Source organism: Rhinopithecus roxellana, unplaced genomic scaffold (assembly GCF_007565055.1).
Source record: "Rhinopithecus roxellana isolate Shanxi Qingling unplaced genomic scaffold, ASM756505v1 contig4045, whole genome shotgun sequence".
NCBI classification, from domain to species: domain Eukaryota; kingdom Metazoa; phylum Chordata; class Mammalia; order Primates; family Cercopithecidae; genus Rhinopithecus; species Rhinopithecus roxellana.
In genome coordinates, this window is record NW_022142944.1 from 1 (window position 1) to 22,344 (window position 22,344).

Genomic DNA, 22,344 nt, shown 5'->3' on the forward strand with positions numbered 1-22,344 from the left:
ATTAGACTGTTGGTATTTACATATGATTTGTTGAAACAAATTAAAAATGACAAGCAGAAGTAAATATTCCAGGCCAAGTGTAGTGGCTCACCTGTAATCCCAGCACTTTAGGAGGCCAAAGTGGGAGGATCACTTGGGGCCAGGAGTTTGAGACCAGCCTGGGCAAGACAGCGAGACCCTTTCTCTGCAAATTAAAAATTTTAAAAGCCAGGCATGGTGGTGCATGCCTGTAGTTCTAGCTACTCAAGAGGCTGAGGCAAGAGGATCAGTTGGGCTCAGACGATTGCTTGAGCCCAGGAATTTGAGACTGCAGCAAACTGTGATTGTGCCATTGCCCTCAGCCTGGGTGACAGAGTGAGACCCTGTCTCAAAAATAATAATAATTTTTTTTTTCATTTCTGTTTGTGTTTGTGTCATACAGTGTCTGGCCATTTTAAAACAGTGGTTACCTTTATTTTCAATCGACAGATAATAAGTGTACATATTCATGGGATACGTGATGTTTCCATGCATAATATATAGTGATTGGATCAGAGTAATTAGCATATTCATCATCTCAAACATTTCTTTGCGTTGAGAATGTTCAGTATCCTCCTAGCTATTTGAAGCTATGATTGTTAACTACAGTCATCCTATGGGATATAGAACACCAGAACCTATTCCTCCTATCTAGCTATAATTTTGTATCTTTTAACAGATCTCTCCCTATCCCCACTTTCTTCTATCCTCCTCAGTCTCTAATATACTCTGTCCTACATTATACTTCTATGTGATCAATTTTTTTTTAGCTTTCACATATGAGTGAGAACATGGAGTGTTTAATTTGCTGTTCCTGGCTTCTTTCACTTAATATAATGTCCTCTAGTTCCATTCTTGTAGTCACAAATGACAAGATTTCATTCTTTTTTATGGCTGGATAGTATTGCATTGTGTATAAATGCCATATTCACATTTTCTTTATGCATTCATCTGTTGTTGGACCTAGGTTGATTTCATATCTTGGCTAGTGTAAGTATTGGTGCAGTAAACAAGGGGGTGCAGGTGCCTCTTCAGTATACTGATTTCCTTTCCGTTGGCTACATGCCCAGTAGTGGGATTCTGGACCATATGGTAGTTCTGTTTACTGTAGTTTTTTGAGAAAGTGGTGTTACCTTTTGTGTGTTTTTGTTTTTCAGTGCAGATTCTAAAAGGAGTAAAATGAATTCTATACTTTACACATTTTCGTTTGAGTTTTGAGCTTTGCTTGGTTTTGAATCAACAGTAGGATGTTTATGGTCTTAAAAGTGATTCTAAGCCAGCCACAGTGGTTCACACCTGAAATCCTAGCACTTTGTGAGGCTGAGGCAGGAGGATTACTTGAGCCCAGGAGTTTCGAGACTAGCCTGGGCAATGTAGTGAGACTCTGTCTCTACAAAAATAAAAAAAATTAGCTGGCTCTGGTGGTGCATGCCTGTAGTCCTAGCTGCAGGGGAAGTTGAAATGGGAGAATTGCTTGAGTCCAGGAGTTCAAGGCTATAGTGAGCTATGATTGCACCACTGCACTCTAGCCTAGGTGACAGAATGAGGCCCTGTCTCTCAAAAAATTTTATAGGTTGCACTAAATACATAATACATTTTTATTTTGTAATTTGTTTAATAACTAGATTTTTTTTTAACCTCTTTTAAAGTCCTAAAGTATTGTTGGCCGGGGCACAGTGGTTCACGCCTGTAATCCCAGCACTTTGGGAGGCCGAAGCGGGTGGATCACGAGGTCAGGAGTTCGAGACCAGCCTGGCCAAGATGGTGAAACCCCATCTTTAGTAAAAATACAAAAATTAGCCGGGTGTGGTGGTGGGTGCCTGTAATCCCAGTTGCTTGGGAGGCTGAGGCAGGAAAATTACTTGAATCTGGGAGATGGAGGTTGCAGTGAGCTGAGATCACTGCTCTCTAGCCTGGGCGACAGAGCAAGACTCTGTCTCAAAAATAAATAAATAAATAAATAAATAAATAAATAATAATAACATAAAATAAAAATAAATAAATAAATAAAAGTCCTAAAGTATTGTTAAAACAATTTCCATTTGTAATTTCAGGAAGTTTGAAATTAATTAGATTTCTAGGATTTTTTTTGGGGGGGATACTCAAATTCTCCCCTGTTACATTTTTCATAAAGTTAAAAAAAAAATTTTTGTGCCTTTTACTTAAAATTTGTTTCTCTATTAATTTTTTTTTTTTTTTAGAGTCTTACTCTGTTGCCCAGGCTAGAGTGCAGTGGCGCAGCCTCAGCTCACTGCAGCCTCTGCCTCCTAGGTTCAAGCGATTATCCTGCCTCAGCCCCCCAAGTAGATGGGACTACAAGTATGCACCACCACGCCCGGCTAATTTTTATATTTTTAGTAGAGATGGGGGTTTCGCCATTTTGGCTAGGCTGGTCTTGAACTCCTGAACTCAGGTAATCTGCCTGCCTCGGCCTCCCAAAGTGCTGGGATTACAGATGTGAGTCATCGTGCCTGGCCTGTTTTTCTATTAATTTTTTAAGTTGCTCATATACATTCTTATTGAACAATAATTGAAACAATATAGACACATATAAAGTCAAAATGTTAAGTGTCCTATTCTCATTCTACCTCTGCCCCCTCCCACACTACTCCTGTTAGCAACTAGAGTGCTTCCTTGGTCCGTGACTACCTGTATACATAATATGTCAGGTGGGGGTGCTTGTGATAATTGTACTCATACACTCATACATCTACACAGAAATACATATGTCGTTGTCTTTTACAGGAAGGAGATTATATTACCCCTGCTACTCTGCAGCGTGGACATCCTTGCATGTCACTATATACAGGTTTTTTGCATTTTTTGCTAGTTAAAACAACATTCCATCATATGGATACACCTTAATTTATTAGCTGTTCTATTGGCAGATATTTAGGCTATCTCCTGTACTTCCCACATTTAAAATAGGAAAGTGTTACTGGACTGTCACTTTAATGCACAGTTGAAATGAAATGTTTTTGTTTTCTTTATGTTTTAAACTGTTACAGGGACCGTATGATGTGGTGGTTCTACCAGGAGGTAATCTGGGTGCACAGAATTTATCTGAGGTAAAAATTCTACTCAATTATACCTCAAGAAAGCTGGGGGGAAAAAAACTAAAGAATTTCAGCATCTGCTTGTGTTCTGTTGATTTTGTTATTATTCAGATGTTTCAGGGAGGAGGCTGTGAAAAAAAATAGAAACAACTAAAATTAACAAAATGGTGTTGTAGCATTAACTCAAAAATTTCTTTATTTCTTTTTTTTTTTTTTCTTTTCTTTTTGAGACAAGAGTCTTGCTCTGTCATCCAGACTGGAGTGCGGTGGCCCAATCTTGTCTCGCCGCAACCTCCGCCTCCTGGGTTCAGGCAATTCTCCTGTCTCAACCTCTGAGTAGCTGGGATTACAGGCACGCACCACCATGCCCCACTAATTTTTGTATTTTTATTAGAGACGGGGTTTTACCACGTTGGCCAGTCTGGTCTCAAACTCCTGATCTTGTGATCCACCCACCTTGGCCTCCAAAAGTGCTGGAATTATAGGCATGAGCCAGCACACCCAGCCTCAAAAAACGTTTTTAATATTTTCTCTGGAGGTCAGGCGCAGTGACTCACGCCTGTAATCCCAGTGCTTTGGGAGGGTGAGGCAGGAGGATTGCTGGAGGCCAAGAGTTTGAGACCAGCCTAAGTAACACATCGAGACCCCATCTCTACAAAAATTTTTGTTTTAATTAGCTGGGCACAGTGGTGCACACTTGTAGTCCCAGCTACTCGGGAGGCTATGGTGAGAGGACGGCTTGAACCCAGAAGTTTGAGGCTGCGGTGAGCTGTGAATGCACCACTGCATTCTAGCCTGGGCAGCAAAGCAAGAACCTGTCTTATCCCAAAAAAAAAAAAAAAAATTGCCATGGAAGTAAGCTGAATTGGTGGAACCGTTATGAACAGATTTCGGTGAATACAGTCCAAAGTAAGATGATTTAGTTTTTTTCCACCAGCAGAAGTATGATCAGATTTTGTGTTTTGGGAAGGGCAAATTGTCTGCTCAGAGTCTGAACTGGGGGAGGCCGTGGGGCTAGGGCTGCCAGCAGGAATGACAAATGCCATCAGCAGAGACCACTCTTCCTCATTTTAAGTTGTATGCGAGGAGTCAGAGGCCAGGGTGAGGGGCACACCAGCAGGCAGAGTTGGGGCTGCCAGAAGCACTCAAGAAGTGGGTTGAGTCAGACATGAGGGATCATTTCCTGCTAGATTCTCTTCCTCTCTCTGCCGTCTGAAAACACACAAAATGCCACATTCCCTCCCTTCTGTTTCTTTCTCCATGGAGTACAAAATGGCGAGGGTCAAATTCCTTCTTTCTTCTGATCTTTAAATGTGGAGGAATGCATTTCTCTTATGAGAAATGCCTTGCTTGGGTTTAATAATATAATATAGACACATTTTGATCATTTTTATACCAATGATTTAGAAATATTATTGGAAAATAGGTCAGAGAGCTTGTGGTTTAAGCTAAAATCAAATTCTTCCAAAGTTTCCTAGTGAGTGATTGGTTAGTGGCTTAATGATAACTTGATGTATTTTTGGTTTTCTTTTCACTAGTCTGCTGCCGTGAAGGAGATACTGAAGGAGCAGGAAAACCGGAAGGGCCTGATAGCCGCCATCTGTGCAGGTGACGTGCAGGGGCAGCCTGTGTTGCAGCGTCATTGGTGGGTGGGGTAGCCTTTCATTCGGTGGTTTGATTTCAAATAGCTCTTGCCCTTCATAAAGCATGCAGGGCATCTGTGTTGGTGTATTTAGTTTGGGTGGCATGAAGTTGGTGTTATTTCAGAAATGAGGACAATTGTTCCGTTTTCTGCCTCTCCATGCCTTTGGTCTACGTGCTGTGAAACTTAGTGTTTTCCGTGTTTGGTTGACCTCGGAGGAAAATAAGGCCCTCTGGAATTCAGTAAACAGCTTGTTACAGCAAGTCTCTGTGCCAGAAAGTCTTTGTGCCAGCACACAGTCAGCAAGAATCTGTCAAACATCAACACAGCAGCTCTGCCCTGTGCTTGCCCTGCAGATTCAGAAGCGCCGTGGTGCTTTCCGCTGGCTTCCGGGCGTTTCTGATTCTCTCACTGCCGAGTGATCTTGAGCACCGCATTGTCTGCCACACAATTTAGAATAAGGACGTTTGGTGCTTCACAGGTGTCCCTCATCTTTATATCCTAGTAATAATTTATTTTCTCATAGCCATTTTAAATCCATTCTTGTTGCTTTCATATCAGATGATGTTCTGCCATCTTGGTTTTTTCCCATGCTATAATTTTTGCCAGCACCTTCCTTGTTGTGTAGGTCTTCATTAAATATTTGTCAGGGCCGGGCGCGGTGGCTCACGCCTGTAATCCCAGCACTTTAGGAGGCCGAAGTCGGTGGAACACCTGAGGTCAGGAGTTCGAGACCAGCCTGGCCAACATGGTGAAACCCCATCTCTACCAAAAATACAAAATTAGCCAGGCATGGTGGCAGGCGCCTGTAAGCCCAGCTACTTGGGAGGCTGAGGCAGAAGAATCGCTTGAACCCAGGAGGCGGAGATTGCAGTGAGCCGAGATTGCGCCGTTGCACTCCAGCCTGGGGTACACGAGCGAGACTTCGTCTCAAAATAAATAAATAAAATAAAATAAAAAAATAAACATTTGTCAGAAGAGTGAATGAATAAATGAATGAATGGATGGTTTGGTAAACATCAACATCAAAACATGTTGCTATGTTGTTCAATACAGTAGGCTTTTTAAAAGAAGTTTTGGGCCAGAGGTCCTAGGGACTTGATACATTCAATCAGTGGTTCTCAATGTTCTTTTGGTGCACTTGCAAGGTCAAAACAGATACTACTGAGGGGCCAGGTGTGGTGGCTCATGCCTGTAATCCCAGCACTTTGGGAGGCCAAGGCAGAAGGATCTCTTGAAAGCCAGGAGTTTGAGACTAACCTTGGCAACATAGCCAGACCCCATCTCAACAAACAAACAGACAAACAATTAGCCGAGCACAGTGCTGCATACCTGTAGTCCCAGCTACTCAGGAGGCTGAGATGGGAGGATTGCTTGAGGGTAAGAGTTAGAGGCTGCAGTGAGCTATGATTGCACTCCAGCCTGGGCAACAGATTGAGACCATGTCTTTCAAACAAAATGTTTGCTTTTTTTCTTCTCAGTCTTTCAGGAGTGACATCAGAGTGGGATGATACCATCGTTTGAGCATCTATTACTGTGTTTTAAAAATTTCCCAGTTTTATTAGGTTGGTATAAAAGTAATTGTGGTTTTTGTAATAATTGGCTGGGCATGGTGGCGCATGCCTGTAATCTCAGCACTTTGAGAAGCCGAGGTGAGCGGATCATTTGAGGTCAGGAGTTCAAAACCAGTCTGGCAAACATGGTGAAGTCCCATTTCTATTAAAATACAAAAGTTAGTTGGGCATGGTGGTGTGCACCTGTAATCCCAGCTACTCTGGAGGCTGAGGTAGGAGGATCACTTGAGGTCAGGAGTTCAAAACCAGCCTGATCGCTTCTCGGCCTTTTGGCTAAGATCAAGTGTAGTATCAAAACCAGCCTGGCTGGCCAACATGGTGAAACTCCGTCTCTACTAAAAATACAAAAGTTAGCTGGGCGGTTAGCTGGGCATGGTGGTGCATGTCTGTAATCCCAGCTACTCAGGAGGCTGAGGCAGAAGAATCTATTGAACCCAGGTGGCGGAGGTTGCAGTGAGCCAAGATGGCGCCACTGCACTCCAGCCTGGGTGACAGAGCAAGATTATCTAAAAAAAAAAAAGTAATAATTTTTAATATGGCAGATGTTCATAGATATAACCCACATAAAAGCTAAAGGGATTCTGAGACCTAAATGTTTGAGAACCTTGGCATTAGGGGCTGGGAAGAACCACAGAGGTCGACCACCCTGGCAGGTCTTGTACGTGGGCTTGCTACAAGAGTCATCACTAGCCTTTTGACCTGCCCTGAGGCTCAGGTAATTATGTCTGCCAAAGGGCACTGCAGTCACTGCAGTCACTGCAGCCCAAGCAGGTGTACGCCTCTTTGGAGAGAAAGTCACAGATCCTTGAGTTTGGTTTTCTTTGGCTCTGCTGCTGTGAAGCAAGCCTCAGTCTTAGATGCTTTGACCAAAGGAAGAAAGTAAGAGTTTGGCCTGAGTTTGTTTCCTTGTGATTCTGCTGAATGTAAAAACCACAAGTCAGTTTGTCCTGTGCCACAAAAGTAGCAAAATGATCAGCCACGGCCGGGCGCGGTGGCTCACGCCTGTAATCCCAGCACTTTGGAAGACTGAGGCGGGTGGATCACCTGAGGTCAGGAGTTCGAGACAAGCCTGACCAACATGTCGAAACCCTGTCTCTACTGAAAATACAAAATTAGCTGGGCATGGTGGTGCATGCCTGTAATCCCAGCTACTTGGGAAGCTGAGGCAGGAGAATTGCTTGAACCTGGGAAGTGGAGGTTGCGGTAAGCCAAGATTGCGCCATTGCACTCCAGCCTGGACAACAAGAGCGAAACTCCGTCTAAATAAATAAATAAATAAGGCCGGGCGTGGTGGCTCAAGCCTGTAATCCCAGCACTTTGGGAGGCCGAAGTGGGCGGATCACGAGGTCAGGAGATCGAGACCATCCTGGCTAACACGGTGAAACCCCATCTCTACTAAAAATACAAAAATTAGCCGGGCGTGATGGCGGGCGGCTGTAGTCCCAGCTACAAGGAGGCTGAGGCGGGAGAATGGCTTGAACCCAGGAGGCGGAGCTTGCAGTGAGCCGAGATCGTGCCACTGCACTCCAGCCTGGGCGACACAGCGAGACTCCGTCTCAAAAAAAAAAATAAAAAAAAAAATAAATAAAATAATAAAAATAACAACAATTAGCAGGACATGGTGGTACATGCCTGTCATCCTAGCTACTTAGGAGGCTGAGGCAGGAGAATCGCTTGAACCTGGGAGGCGGAGGTTGCAGTGAGCCAAGATCGTGCCACTGCACTCCAGCCTGAGCGACAGAGTGAGACTTCATTTCAACAACAACAAAAAAGATCAACCACATCTGGCTTACTGTTTTGTGCTGAGGCTAGATCGAATGCCATGCCAAGAAGCATGGGCCTTATAATAATTAAAATCAACATTAAAAAATAAACAGGCTGGCTGTGGTGGCTCATAGCTGTAATCTTAGTACTTTGGGAGACTGAGGCAGGAGGATCACTTGAGCCCAGGCGTTCAAGACCAGTCTGGGCAACATAGTGAGACCCCCATCTCTACAAAAAAATATTTTTAAAAATCAGCCTGGCGTGGTGGTGCACACCTGTATTCCCAGCTACTCAGGAGACTGAGCTGGGAGGATCACTTTGAGCCCAGGAATTTGAGGTTACAGTGAGCTGTGATGATCACACCACTGCACTTGAGCCTAAATGACAGAGCAAGATTCTGTCTCTTAAGAAAAAAAGTAAAAATAGGCCAGGGACGGTGGCTTACCCCTGTAATCCCAGCACTTTGGGAGGCCGAGGCATGCAGATCACGAGGTCAGGAGATCGAGACCATCCTGGCTAACGTGAAACCTCGTCTCTACTAAAAATACAAAAAATTAGCCGGGCGTTGTGGTGGTCACCTGTAGTCCTAGCTACTCAGGAGGCTGAGGCAGGAGAATCACATGAACCCGGGAGGCGGAGCTTGCAGTGAGCCGATATCATGCCACTGCACTCCAGCCTGGGCGACAGAGCGAGACTCCGTCTCAAAAAAAAAAAAAAACAACAAAAAAAATGTATATAAAGTAAAAATGGAAAACACACTAGCAGTGTGTTTATACCATTGAATATCCTGCACCACTGTTGTGGGCACTACACAAAAAATAGGAAAAAATGTGATGATGAGCTGAAAGAATTGAGATGAGGGTTTTGGGAATGGAAAAGAGGAATGATGGAATGGAAAAGAGGAGTGGGAATGGAAAAGAGGGAATACAGGTGTGCACCACCACTCCAGGCTGATTTTTAAAAATATTTTTTTGTAGAGATGAGGGTCTCACTATGTTGCCCAGACTGGTCTTACAGATTCTTACAGATTCTTACAGATTTCTTAAAGATTTGGATCTTTTAAATTGGCAAACAGAAAAATAAGATTTTTTTTTTTTTTTGAGACGGAGTTTTGCTCTTGTTGCCCAAGCTGGAGTGCAGTGGTACAATTTCGGCTCACTGCAACCTCCACCTCCCAGGTTTAAGTGATTCTACTGCCTCAGCCTCCCGAGTAGCTAGAATTACAGGCGCCTGCCACCATGCCTGGCTAATTTTTGTGTTTTTAGTAGAGACGGGGTTTCACCATGTTGGCCAGGCTGGGATTCGTGGGAATCTCGAACTCGTGATTTCGTGATCTACCCACCTTGGCCTCCCAACGTGCTGGGATTACAGGTGTGAGCCACCATGCCCAGCCAGGATTATTCTGAAGTGTTGCAGTTAGGAATTGGAAACATTTTGAACACAGAATATTATCCTAGTCCTTAATATTGAGTGAATGAGGAAGGCAAATTGGAAGGGAGTCTATGTTGAGAAGAAAATTAAATGAGATTTACTTTGAGTGGGGGAGGGGGAGGAAATGTGGAGTTGGAGGAGTGGACAATTGTCAGCTGAGATGCCCAGGTCTAGGAATAAGGCCTCTGGAAACAAGGTCTTGGCCACCTGGAGGAGCTGGGGAGTTGGCAGAGGTGGTCATTTTGCAAGTCACCACAGGGTGGCGCTCTTGGCTGCAGAAGGGGACGTGGTCTGCAGCGCCTTCTGCACTGTAGTGCAGAGTGCAGAGTGCAGAGCGTTTTCATCCATCAGAATCCCAGGTCCTAGGAGAGTGAAACGTCTCTTCTCCAGTATTCCAAATAGGGTTCTGAAGCCCCAGAAAGCAGTAATTATGAGCTTACCATGATGAGTAAGAAAGACATCAGTAAATTCCTGCATTCAACTGTAACGTAAATTTATGCACATCATTGTAGCAGTGATTTTATTATCACATTGAAGGGAGCAGCCTAAAAATTCTCACTGATCCCTTTCCTCACTGTACAATCATCTATTAAAGTTTACTTTAAAATACAAGATGATGTAGGAATTTCTTCTTAAACTCTTACCAAATAAAAATTAAAAGCCATTTATAAATCCATTCAAATAAAAATTATTATTCAATTCTTACAGACTTTAAAAATTTGCTACCATACATAGCTGTCTTGTGTGTAAAAAGTAACGTGGAAAAGAGACATTTGAGGCTTTTGATTTAAGAGCTATAAATCAGTACTTGGTCTGAAACTGACACCTGGTATTAGGCAGGAAGCTTATGTAATTAGGTAGTACTTGTGTGATCTTCCTGTTTGTAACAGTTACAGTCTGAGTAGCCTGTGAATATATTATATAGCTCCTTCCTTGGAGTCTTGTTGAAAAATGAAAGGTCAGTAAGACCAAGATCTCTCAAGTTTGCTGACACTAAGAGGGTACAGACTGTGCCATAGGATCTTAGCCATCCAGGGCACCCTAAGTGTTTCCAAAGTCAAGGTGCTGTTCTGAAACATCCTTCTGAGTGTCGTGTGAGGCTTTAGAATGTTTATATGTGTGGCTTAGAGAAAAAAGGTAGAATGAATACTTTGTAAAAAGCTTTAAGATGAAATAACAATTAAAGGTATATAAAATCTTTGTTTTTAATCCTTATTTGAGGACCATTACATACGCAATATGCTTGTGACCCTCCCTGAAGTTGGCCATTTTCAGTGAAAACATTTAAATAAAAATCTCAAGTTAGGACCTGTCAATTTGGAAAGACTTCATTAACTGACACTTCCATGTGGTTCTTTGCTTAAGTAGCTTTCATAAAGTGATGCTAGTGCCTTTATATCTCACACTTCCAGGCACTTCACAGGCTATCTCCTTCAGGGACAGTGTGCTGTTGCTTTTAATCCTACCACCTGGTATACCTGGATGGATAGGTGGATGAATGAGTGTTAATTTCCCATTTTCTTTTTCTTTTCTTTTTTTTTTTTTTTTTGAGACGGAGTCTCGCTCTGTCACCCAGGCTGGAGTGCAGGGGTGCGATCTCGGCTCACTGCAAGCTCCGTCTCCTGGGTTCATGCCATCCTCCTGCCTCAGCCTCCAGAGCAGGTGGGACTACAGGTGCCCAACACCACGCCCAGCTAATTTTTTGTATTTTTAGTAGAGACGGGGTTTCACCATGTTAGCCAGCGGTCTTGATCTCCTGACCTCGTGATCTGCATGCCTCGGCCTCCCAAAGTGCTGGGATTACAGGCATGAGCCACCGCGCCCGGCCTAATTTCCCATTTTCACGTAGAAAATAAAACTATAAAAGAGCAATAAAATCCGGAAGTTCAGAGAGTACCAGTTGCCTTTAGGATGTAACTAAGTCTTTCCTTTTACTAAGAGTGAGGTAAGACGTTCAGCCTGCCCCACAGTAATCCTCCCTTTCCTTTGGACTCCTGGTATATGTGGTCCCTGTTCTGGGGGTGGAGGAGGTGAGAGAGGTGAGCACATTGTTTATCTGTGTATGCTCTGCGGGTATCAAGGTCAATCTTCTTGAATAAATGGTTATTGAGGTATTTTGAGTTTCTGTGCTTTTGCCAGATGTGCTCAGCAAATTGTTTGTTATAAACATACTTTATCTCTCGTACTAGGAAGTGTTTCATTTCAGAATCGTAGCTGTATGTTTGGTAAGAGCCTCTGGATTTGAAGAATACTTTGCTGTTGCAGTTTTTGTTGTTAGAGAAGGGGTCTGTGTTGCCCAGGCTGATGCTGAATTCCTGGGCTCAAGCAGTTTTTCTACCTAGGCCTCCCCAATTGCTGGGATTACAGGCATGAGCTACTGTGCCAGGCACTATTGCGATTTTGTGGGGTTTTTCTATATCCGCACTTAGATCTTTTTATTTTTATTTTTAGGTCCTACTGCTCTGTTGGCTCATGAAATAGGTTTTGGAAGTAAAGTTACCACACACCCTCTTGCTAAAGACAAAATGATGAATGGTGGTAAGTATATGCTTGTTTTTGTTTGTTTGTTTGTTTTTTGAGACAGAGTCTTGCTCTGTCGCCCAGGCTGGAGTGCAGTGGTGTGATCTTGACTCACTGCAACCTCCACCTCCCCGGTTCAAGCGATTCTCCTATCTCAGCCTCCTGAGTAGCTGGGATTACAGGCGCATGCCATCACGCCCAGCTAATTTTTGTGTTTTTAGTAGAGATGGGGTTTCACCATGTTGGTCAGGCTGGTCTCGAACTTTTTTTTGAGACAGAGTCTCGCTCTGTCACCCAGGCTGGAGTGCAATGGCGCATTCTCCGCTCACTGCAACCTCCGCCTCCTGGGTTCAAGCGATTCTTCTGCCTCAGCTTCCTGAGTAGCTGGGATTACAGGTGCGCCCCACCACGCCTGGCTAATTTTTGTGTTTTTTAGCAGAGATGGGATTTCTCCATGTTGATCATGCTGGTCTTGAACTCCTGATCTCGTGATCCACCGCCTCAGCCTCTCAAAGTGCTGGGATTACAGGTGTGAGCCACCACGCCCGTCCTTGAACTCTTGACCTCGTGATCTGCCTGCCTCAGCCTCCCAAAGTGCTGGGATTACAGGCGTGAGCCACCACGCCCGGCCCATATGCTTGTTTTTTTTTTGTTTGTTTGTTTTTTTTGAAATGGAGTCTCGCTCTGTTGCCCAGGCTGGAGTGCAGGGGCACGATCTCGGCTTATTGCAACCTCCGCCTCCCAGGTTCAAGGGATTCTCCTGCCTCAGCCTCCCAAGTAGCTGGGATTACAGGCATCCGCCACCACAAGTTTTTTGTTGACTGGGCACAGTGGCTCCCGCCTGTAATTCCAATACTTTGGAAGACTGAGGCGGGTGGATCACTTGAGCCCAGGGGTTTGAGACCAGCCTGGGCAATGTGGTGAAACGCCATCTCTACTAAAAATACAAAAAACATTAGCCAGGCGTAGTGATGCACACTGGTAGTTGGAACTGCTCAGGAGGCTAAGGTGGAATGATAGCTTAAGCCTGGGAAGTCAAAGCTGTGGTGAGCTGTGATCTCACCACTGCACTCCAGCCTGGGGAACAAAGCAAGACCCTATCTCAAAAAATAAAAAAGTTTCTTGTATAACTATAGAAGTTTATCTATATACATACTATCCTTTTTATTTTAACTAAAATGAGATCTACTAAATGTATTGTTCTGCAGCTTGCTTTTTTTTAACTTAACATTATATCTTATGTTATCTTTTAACAGCACATGTAGATTTAGATTTGCTTCGTCCTCGTTAAGTGCAGCTGCTAGTCCACTGTTAGAATGTGCCGTGCTGTGTGTAACCTTCTCCTGGGGGTGGGCGTGGAGGTGGTTTTCTGCTTTTGCCCTTGTAAACCATGCCGTAATGAACATCCTTGAATGCCGTTGTGAGCATATCTCAGCTCCTTTTTAAAAGTGATGCACTTTTCATTATACTGCATGTTTTTTAATTACTAAACTTTATTTTTTTAGAGCAGTTTTAGGTTCACAGCCAAATTCCTGTCTACCTTCACCCACTATCCACTCCCCAGCCACCCGCCCCTGGCCATGCATAGTGTCCCCTACTATCAACATCCTGCACCAGAATCTGCACCCACGTTGACACATCATCATCCAGAGTCCATAGTTTACGTGAGGGTTCTGTCTTGCTGTTGTACATTCTACATACACTTACATTTGATCCAGAGCAGTGTTTTCCTGAAAATCCATGGTTTGTTAATTTATTTAATTTATTTGAGACAGAGGCTTGCTCTGTCACCCAGGCTGGAGTGCAGTGGTGTGATCTCAGTTCATTGTAACATAACCTCCATCTCTTGGGATCAGGCAATCCTCTCACCTCAGCCTCCCAAGTAGCTGGAACTATGGGCATGAACCACCACACTTGGCTAATTTTTAAATTTTTTTGTAGAGACAGGGTCTAACTATATTGCACAGTCTGGTCTTGAACTCCTGGCCTCAAGCAATCCTTCTGGCTTGGCCTCTCGAAGTACTAGGATTATAGATGTGAGCCACTGTGCCCTGCTCATGGTTTCATTTTAGTTGCTAGAAAGATACTGTGTTATCATTATAACTATCTGAAAATTGGTACTTTTTGCCGGGCGCAGTGGCTCACGCCTGTAATCCCAGCACTTGGGGAGGCCAAGGCGGGTGGATCACGAGGTCAGGAGATCGAGACCATCCTGGCTAACACGGTGAAACCTCATCTCTACTAAATATACTAAAAAAAATAGCCAGGCGTGGTGGCTGGCGCCTGTAGTCCCAGCTACTTGGGAGGCTGAGGCAGGAGAATGTCATGAGCCGGGGAGGTGGAGCTTGTAGTGAACGGAGATCGCTCCACTGCACTCCAGCCTGGGCAACAGAGCAAGACTCCGTCCCAAAAAAAAAATAATAATAATTAGTACTTTTTTAAAAAGGCTCTGGTTTCTGGGCATTTTAAATGTAGGAATTTACTTTACTTTAAGCTCATGGAAGGATTTTAGAGGGTTGAAAGAAGTAGAAAGAACAGAACTGGGCTCCCTTTGTGATGTCTTCAGAGAGAAGACTCAAGCAGAGCACCCTCCTGCACTACCTGAAGGGGCACCTGTTGCATCTGTTTTCCTTTAGTGCCTCAAAAACATTGAGTTTGGTCAGGCATAGAAAAACATCAGATTGTTGATGCTCACACTCGGAGTTGACAAAGCACGTTCCCCTACGTTATCTTGGTGGAGCTTCCTGGTCCCCAGTGCCCAGCAAGGCAGGTGGCATCGTCCTGGCTTCACAAACAAGGAGAGGAGAGACTGAGGCCAGATCTCAAGCCCAGCCCTCTGCCTTGCATCCAGTTTTGCCTTCCTGCCCCTGCCCTGCTCTGTGGTAGCAAAAGGCTCCCACACACATTTAAGTTACCAGGTGTTGGATTTAGTCAGTAACCTCTATTATAAGAAGTGGATACTTGAAATGTCTACCCCTTCAGGACACTTTGAGAGGTAGGGCTGCAGGCATCACCTGGGAGTCTGCTCTGGGTGAGGCCCTTGTCCTCATTGTGAACTTGAAAGATCAGTGTGACAGTTTCTCCTCAGATAAGCAATCCCATCTGAAGGCCATAGTCTTTTGTCTTTTTTCTTGTTTTTGGTAGATTCAGGGTCTTACTGTGTTGCCCAGGCGGTACTTAAACTCCTGGGCTCAAATGACCCTCCCACTTTGCTCTCCCAAAGTGCTGTAATTACAGGTGTGTGCTACCAGCCGCAGTCCCCATAATCTTTTAATTCCTCTGATTTTAGAATAAGTTGGTTATAAGTGTAATGTGTGATTCTGTTTCTCATTTGTCCACTGTTTGATGGCATCCGCATGCCTGGTCCCATACCTGAGCACTGAAGAGCAGGGTTTCTGGAGCCTGGCATCTTGGGGTGGCCCTCAGCTTCCCTACTCACTGTGGGAGGTTTCCTTAGTTTCTCCGAGCCTGTTTCCTCATCCGTTGCCTGAGGATAAACCTGCTTCCAGATTGTTGGTGAAAAAACTGCCCTCACCTAGCCTCTGTAACGCCACTGCATGCCACCACTGCTGAGTACTGTTTGTTTTCTAGGTTGATGTCATTCTCATTTTACCAAAAAGTGAAGCTCTGAGAGGTCAGACAGCCACCAAATGGCAGACCTGGGATTTGAACCCAGAACTCTGCTCAGGGGTCAACCGAATGTTTCCCCAAAGGCCAGGTGGTAAATATTGCAGGCTTTCTGGGACTTCAGCTCTCTGGCAGCTACTCCACTGTTGCAGCTCCACAATAGCTACAGACAGTACTAAAAACGCAGGGTGGCTTTGTGCCAGTGAAGCTGCATTTGCAAAAACAGGCAGTAACCTGGCCTTGGCCCTGACTCGTAGTTGCTGACCTGTGTCCTGTGCCCTCCCATTGTCTTTTTTTTTGAGGTGGAGTCTCGCTGTGTTATCCAGGCGCTCACTGCGCTCACTGCCAGCTCCGCCTCCCAGGTTCACGCCATTCTCCTGCCTCAGCCTCCCAAGTAGCTGTGACTACAGGCTCCCGCCACCACGCCTGGCGTATTTTTTGTATTTTAAGTAGAGATGGGGTTTCACCGTGTTAGCCAGGATGGTCTCCATATCCTGACCTTGTGATCCGCCTGCCTCGGCCTCCCTGGGATTACAGGCGTGAGCCACCGCGCCCAGCCCCCCAATTTTTTTTTTTTTTTTTTTTTTGAGACGGAGTCTTGCTCTCTCACCCAGGTGAAGTGTAGTGGCGTATCTCAGCACACTGCAACCTCTGCCTCCCGGGTTCAAGTGATTCTCCTGTCTCAGCCTCCTGAGTAGCTGTAATTACAGGCACCGGCCACCAGGTCCAGCTAATTTTTTTTTTTTTGTATTTTTTAGTAGAGACAGGGTTTCACCATGTTGGTCAGGCTGGTCTCCAAATCCTGACCTCAGGTGATCCACCTGCCTTGGCCTCCCAGAGTGTTGGAATTACAGGCATGAGCCACCGCTCCTGGCTTCCCATTGCTTTTTCTCTGAAGAGTCTTTAAGACTTGGAGTCTGGTTTAAATAAAGAAATAAAAATCAATGCCTTCTGCTGGTTGGAATGGGAAGTGTAAAATCTGAATTCACTATAGGGTCACAGTTCCACCCTAAAGTTTGCACAGTGCCTTCCTGGCGCTGACGGGGTGCGTGTTCTGTCTTCGCCACTAGGTGGATGCAGGTGGCAACCTTAAACCTTTTGCTTTTCCTGGTAAAAAGTCTGACAAGAACCGTAGAACCTTTAAGCATATTTAACCAGTTTAAACCCTATTTGCACTGTTTTAGCCACAAAGATACTGTTCAGTGAACCATTTACAGTTGTGCCTTGTGTTGTCCCACGCTCAGCTGTGCATCTCACCGTTGCTCTGGAAGACCTAGCCCAGCCAGTTTCTAGGTTAGCATTTGAAATGGTCTTGGCCTGGTTTAACCATCAGTAAATGAGGCCAGATTATGATAAACCTTTTCCCCTCAAGCTAGGGATCCTCTTTTTCTCTACAATAGTTAAATTGGAATTTTTAAATGTACTCTATTCATTTATTTTGGTGGGTGACCTGATTTTTAAAATTTTTTAGATTAGTCAAGCACAGTAGTGAGAAGAGGAGAAAGAGAACAAGGAGTAACTGCCTGTGAACGATCAATTGAGATAACTCACTGCCTTCGACCGGCAGTGGCTTGGTTTCTAATGACAGTAAGACAAGTTCCTGTAGCCGTTGTTAATCTCCTTGGAAAAGAAAGGAACATTGTGTGGTTTCAAAAGCTCATTAATACAGCAGAAGCACTCTGCTTCTGTTTGAAGGGAGGTTTTCAGATGAATTTTTATGTGTGTTCATTGAACAGACGTTTCCTAAGCTCCTTCTTAGTACCTGGCACTGGGAACAGAAGAAGGAAGAAGAGAAAGCTGTGTTTTGGGGTGTTCTCAGGTCTGCACTGAGCTCTAGTGGCCAGAGGCGCCCGCTTGCCTGTGTGGCTGGTGCATCAGGATAGAGCAGGAGTTCACAGAGGAGCTTTGTCGCTCCCCCTCTGCTAAATCTGTTCTGTGTTCCCACATCACTAAGTGGCGTCGCCATCATCCAGTCACCTGGGATAGGCAGCTGGGAGTCATCCTTGGAGCCTCCTCACCTAGGCCTTCATTTCAAACCTCCATTTCCTCTGGATCACTGTCACCAGCTTCGTGTAGGCACCACCAGCTTCTACCCAGACAGCAGGTTCCTTTCCATCTCCCTTCTGGTCCCAGGCCAGTCTCTGTGCAAAGGCCGGATCGTAGAGGGCTCCATGCCCCATGACATGGAGTTCAGCGTGACCTTCAGGTGCTGGAGAGAGTTGGCAAGGGCTTTCCCTGGGGAACTGGCTGTGCCCTGCTTCGCACTCTGGAGAGAGAGCTTTGGGTGCTGAGCATGGGTTGAAGGAGTGCACAGCCAGAAGGGAGAGCTGTAATCATGCAGAGATCCTTCCTCTTTAAAGCAGGGGACAGGTGGAGAAAGGAGATCAGTTGAGAATGGTGTTTGGTGCCTTTGACCTCACACTTCAGGGGTGCCTCTTGTGTGCCATGGATATCATTGGCCAGACAGGGACTGATGAAGGCCCAGCCCTTTTAAAGAGTAAGCAATAAACAAGGAAATGAAATGTTTATAGATTGTGATAGATTGTATCAATGCTGGGAGGGCAGTAAATAGGATGCGGTGATAGAGTCAACAGAGGAACGTAATTTGGGGAGATGGGGGTGGTCACAGATACCCTCTCTGAGGGATTTTTGTTGATGCTGAAACCAAAGGGGCAAGAAACTGGGAAGAACTGGTCTGTGGGTGAAGGGAGCAGCCCTTGAGCTCATCCTGGAGCAGGAGAGAACCTATTGTATTCAGTAAGGGAAGCTCCAGGTGGGAGAGTGGTAGGGATGGGTGTAGCAGGAGAGGTTAGGCTCTGTGTGCAGTGGAGAAGCTGGTGACTACCTGCTGTGGAGGGGCAGAGCTCAGGGCATCCATGCTTAAGAATCCCAGTTTTGATGTTATATTTGCCAAGAAATAGCCAACTGGTTGGCACAGGGGTGGGGGGATGCAGAAGGAAAGTAGTCCTTGAGAGTGAATGTGCTTTCTACCTGCACACGCACACACGCATGCATACCCGCCTCCATTGTGTTGTGCTGTGGTTGTTTTTGAGGCATCAGAGGGTGTGCGTGCCGCCACATGTTGATCAGGGTGGCTTCTGCCTTCAGCATTGCCGCATCCCCTCACCCTTCCGCCGGCACTTCAGAATTGACACTGGAGCTTTGTTGTAGAATAGTGATGTGAGTAACTGTCATTCACTGACATCTCCCCCAACACTTAAAGTCTTAGCAGCTGCATTTAACTTACACATATTTGTTTCATTCTAACAGTGGTTTCTCTCACCCTTTGCTCTGCAGTTTTAAAAATACTCTTGTAGGGGGCTTCTGAGAGCTTGGAGTGCCAAGTAAATGTTTTGAATGGCTAGCCTACAGGTTGGGTTTATATGCTGTCATAGTGAATTGGTAAGTAATCGTCTTTTTCATCACATAGCCCATTAGGATGTCACCTTTTCTGTTTCTACTTTGCAGGTCATTACACCTACTCTGAGAATCGTGTGGAAAAGGACGGCCTGATTCTTACAAGCCGGGGGCCTGGGACCAGCTTCGAGTTTGCACTTGCAATTGTTGAAGCCCTGAACGGCAAGGAGGTGGCGGCTCAAGTGAAGGCTCCACTTGTTCTTAAAGACTAGAGCAGTGAACTGTGACGATCACTTAGAGAAACAGGCCATTAGGAATCCATTCTCACTGTGTTCGCTCTAAACAAACAAAACAATGGTAGGTTAATGTGTTCAGAAGCGGCTGTTACTACTGCTTTTGTGGAAGTATAGTTGTGAAGTCACAACTACACAGAGATTTCTCAGCCTACAAATTGTGTCTATACGTTTCTAAGCCTTGTTTGTAGAATAAACAGGGCATTTAGCAAACTACTGATCATTCCTTGTTTTGTCCCTCATTTCTTTTGTGAAATTAAATTCCGTATCACCTTCATTTGCAGCTCTTAACTCTCCATATAGCACTGAAATAGAAGAACAGTGAACACATTTTACACAGCAAGGAGGAAAGGCATACAAGCAGAATTATAAGAGGCTTATGATTTTCTCTGCTTATTAGCTGTGTGTTTTTAATGTGCTATTTAAAAATACCTATGAGGGCTGGGTGTGGTGGCTCATGTCTGTAATCCCAGCACTTTGGGAAGCCGAGCCAGGAGGAGTGCTTGAGGCTAGGAGTTCAAGACCAGCCTAGGCAACATAGCAAGTCTCCGTCAGTCCCAGCTACTTAAGAGCCTGAGGTGAGAGGATCACTTGAACCCAGGAGATCAAGGCTGCAATGAGCTATGATCACACCACTGAACTCCAGCCTGGGTGACACAGCAAGACCCTGTCTCCAAAAAAACAAAAGAAAAAAGAAAAAAAAATTGGTTGTACTGGTGAATTTTTATACACTAGTTCCTTTTTCCATTATGGAAAGAGTCCTTGGATAAAAACTTTTCAAGGTTAGCCCAACATCTCTTTTCCCTTCCCCAGGTAATAGCACCCAGCATTCCTTGTGAACCACTGAGTTCCTCCTGGGTGGGCACATGACCTAGACCCAGCCAGTCAGAGCCCTGTTTACCACCGGCCGTGTGACCCAGGTGAGCTCAGTCAGTCCACAAGACTCCATCTGAGGGTCTCATAGCTGCTGTACTCTCTCTGCTGGAGTGGCCGAGGGGATATGCTGGTAACCCGGAGCACTGGCAGCTTTCTCGTCACTGGCTGCTTGGGAGGGCCCTCAGGTTGTGGGTGGCTGACCCTGGTCCAGAATGCTGGGCAGATGTTAACTTTTACGATGCAAACACACATGTAATTGTCTATTTTAGTAAGCGCTTTAACAGATGATAATGCTAAGGGAGAGAAGAGTTACATGGTGGGGAGTGGGGAGGGAGGCTTCTGAGGAAGTGACATTTCAGGTGTGGAGTAGGAGCAGAGCTTAGGTTTTCATTCCTTCCCCAGCTGTGTGCTCAGTACCTACTGTGTGCCAACTGCTGTTCCTGGTATTGGGAATATGCCAGGGAGAAACACAGCCTTTGTCCTTGGGGAGCTTATATTGTGGGCACCGGAGAGAGAGGAAAGCACATACTCAAATACCCACATTCTATGAAGAAAATGAAGAAGGGTAAGGAGGCAGTGACAGGGGAATTGTATGATAGGAAGCAAAGGCCTCTCCAAAAAGACATCTTAGTGAGAATCTGAGGACTTTTGGGTGTGAAAGAGATAAGTAGGTATCTGTTCAGAGCGTACCAGGCAGCAGGAGCAGGGAGGGGTGGGTTACTGGAGGTATACAGTAGGAAGTGAAGTTGGAGAGGTAGCCAGGGCCATGGCGAGGGGTCAAGAGAGAGACAGCCACCAGAGAGAGACCTGACCCACCTAGTTCAAAGACCGGCCCCGCTGAGAAGAGACCCTTCTGGAGCAGGCGTGCAGGCGGCGGGATGCCGAGGCCAGTCAGGTGGCAGCGTTGGGCACCCACTTGCTGTGAGAGGGTGTCCGGGACAACCCCCACTTTTTTTTTTTTTTTTGAGACAGAGGCTTGCTCTGTTGCCCAGGCTGGAGTGCGGTGGTGTGATGCTCTTGGCTCACTGCAACCTCCACCTCCCAAGTTGAAGGGGTTTTCTTGCCTCAGCCTCCCGAGTAGCTGGGATTACAGATGTGCATCACCATGCCTAGCTAATTTTTGTATTTTTGGTAGCAATGGGGTTTTGCCGTGTTGGTCAGGCTGGTCTCAAACTCCTGGCCTCAAGTGATCCACCTGCCTCAGCCTCCCAAAGTGCTGGGATTACAGGCATGAGCCACTGCGCCCAGCCACAGCCCCCACATTTCCTGACTTGAACACAGATCATGTGGAGATTTCAATGTCCTGAATTTGTGAAGGAGTCCTTGGGTAGGGGCTGGGATGAATTTAGAGTTCAGATTGGTGAATATGAGGTAAAGTACACTTTTGTTGTTTTTTTCTTCAGAGACAGGGTCTCACTCTGTCGCTCGGGCTGGAGTGCAGTGTCTCGGTCTCGGCTCACTGCAACCTCTGCCTCCTGGCTTCAAGCAATTCTCCTGCCTCAGCCTCCTGAGTAGCTGGGACTACAGGCACGCGCCACTGTGCCCAGCTAATTTTTAGTATTTTTTGTAGAGATGGGGTTTCACTATGTTGCCCAGGCTGGTCTCAAACTCATAGCCTCAAGTGATCCGCCTGCCTCGGTCTCCCAAAGTGCTGGGATTACAGGCATGAGCCACCGTGCCTGGCCTTGTTTTTTTTGAGACAGGGTCTCTCTCTGTTGCCCAGACTGGAGTGTGGTGGTGCAACTATGGCTCACTGCAGCCTGGACCTCCCCAGCTCAAGTGATCCTCGTGCCTTAGCCACCCAAGTAGCTGTGACTACAGGCACACACCACCATGTCCAGCTAGTTATTTTTTTGTAGAGATAGAGTCCCACTATGTTGCCCAGGCTGGTCTCAAACTCCTGGGCTCAAGTGATCCTTCTAACTCAGCCTCCCAAGTGCTAGGATTACAGCACGAGCCACTGTGCCCAGCCCACTTTAATAAGGAAAGAAAACTGGATACCTGCTGTTTGTTTAGTGGATACCTGCTATTTGTTTTGTTTGTTTGTTTGAGACGGAGTCTCTCTTTGTCTCCCAGGCTGAAGTCCAATGAATGGCCCTATCTCAGCTCACCGCAACCTCCACCTTTCAAGTTCAAGCAATTCTCCTGCCTCAGGCTCCCAAGTAGCTGGGATTACAGGTGCCCGC

General features: G+C 45.6%; 1 protein-coding gene across 1 annotated transcript; it reads left to right on the forward strand.

Moving 5' to 3' along the window:
• The first annotated feature begins 2,990 nt into the window (after positions 1 to 2,990).
• Positions 2,991 to 19,500, forward strand: LOC115895970 (protein/nucleic acid deglycase DJ-1-like). Its single transcript, XM_030926483.1, has 4 exons — positions 2,991 to 3,086; positions 4,613 to 4,682; positions 11,937 to 12,023; positions 19,101 to 19,500. Exons 1-4 carry the CDS (start codon positions 2,991 to 2,993, stop codon positions 19,259 to 19,261), a joined length of 414 nt encoding a protein of 137 aa, XP_030782343.1. The 3' UTR covers positions 19,262 to 19,500.
• The last annotated feature ends 2,844 nt before the right edge of the window (positions 19,501 to 22,344 follow it).

Coding starts and splice junctions, on each gene's coding strand:
- LOC115895970 (XM_030926483.1), top strand. CDS start 2,991: ATGTTTTTGTTTTCTTTATGTTTTAAACTGTTACAGGGACCGTATGAT. Junction 3,087..4,612: donor GTGCACAGAATTTATCTGAG/GTAAAAATTCTA, acceptor TCTTTTCACTAG/TCTGCTGCCGTGAAGGAGAT. Junction 4,683..11,936: donor GATAGCCGCCATCTGTGCAG/GTGACGTGCAGG, acceptor TTTTATTTTTAG/GTCCTACTGCTCTGTTGGCT.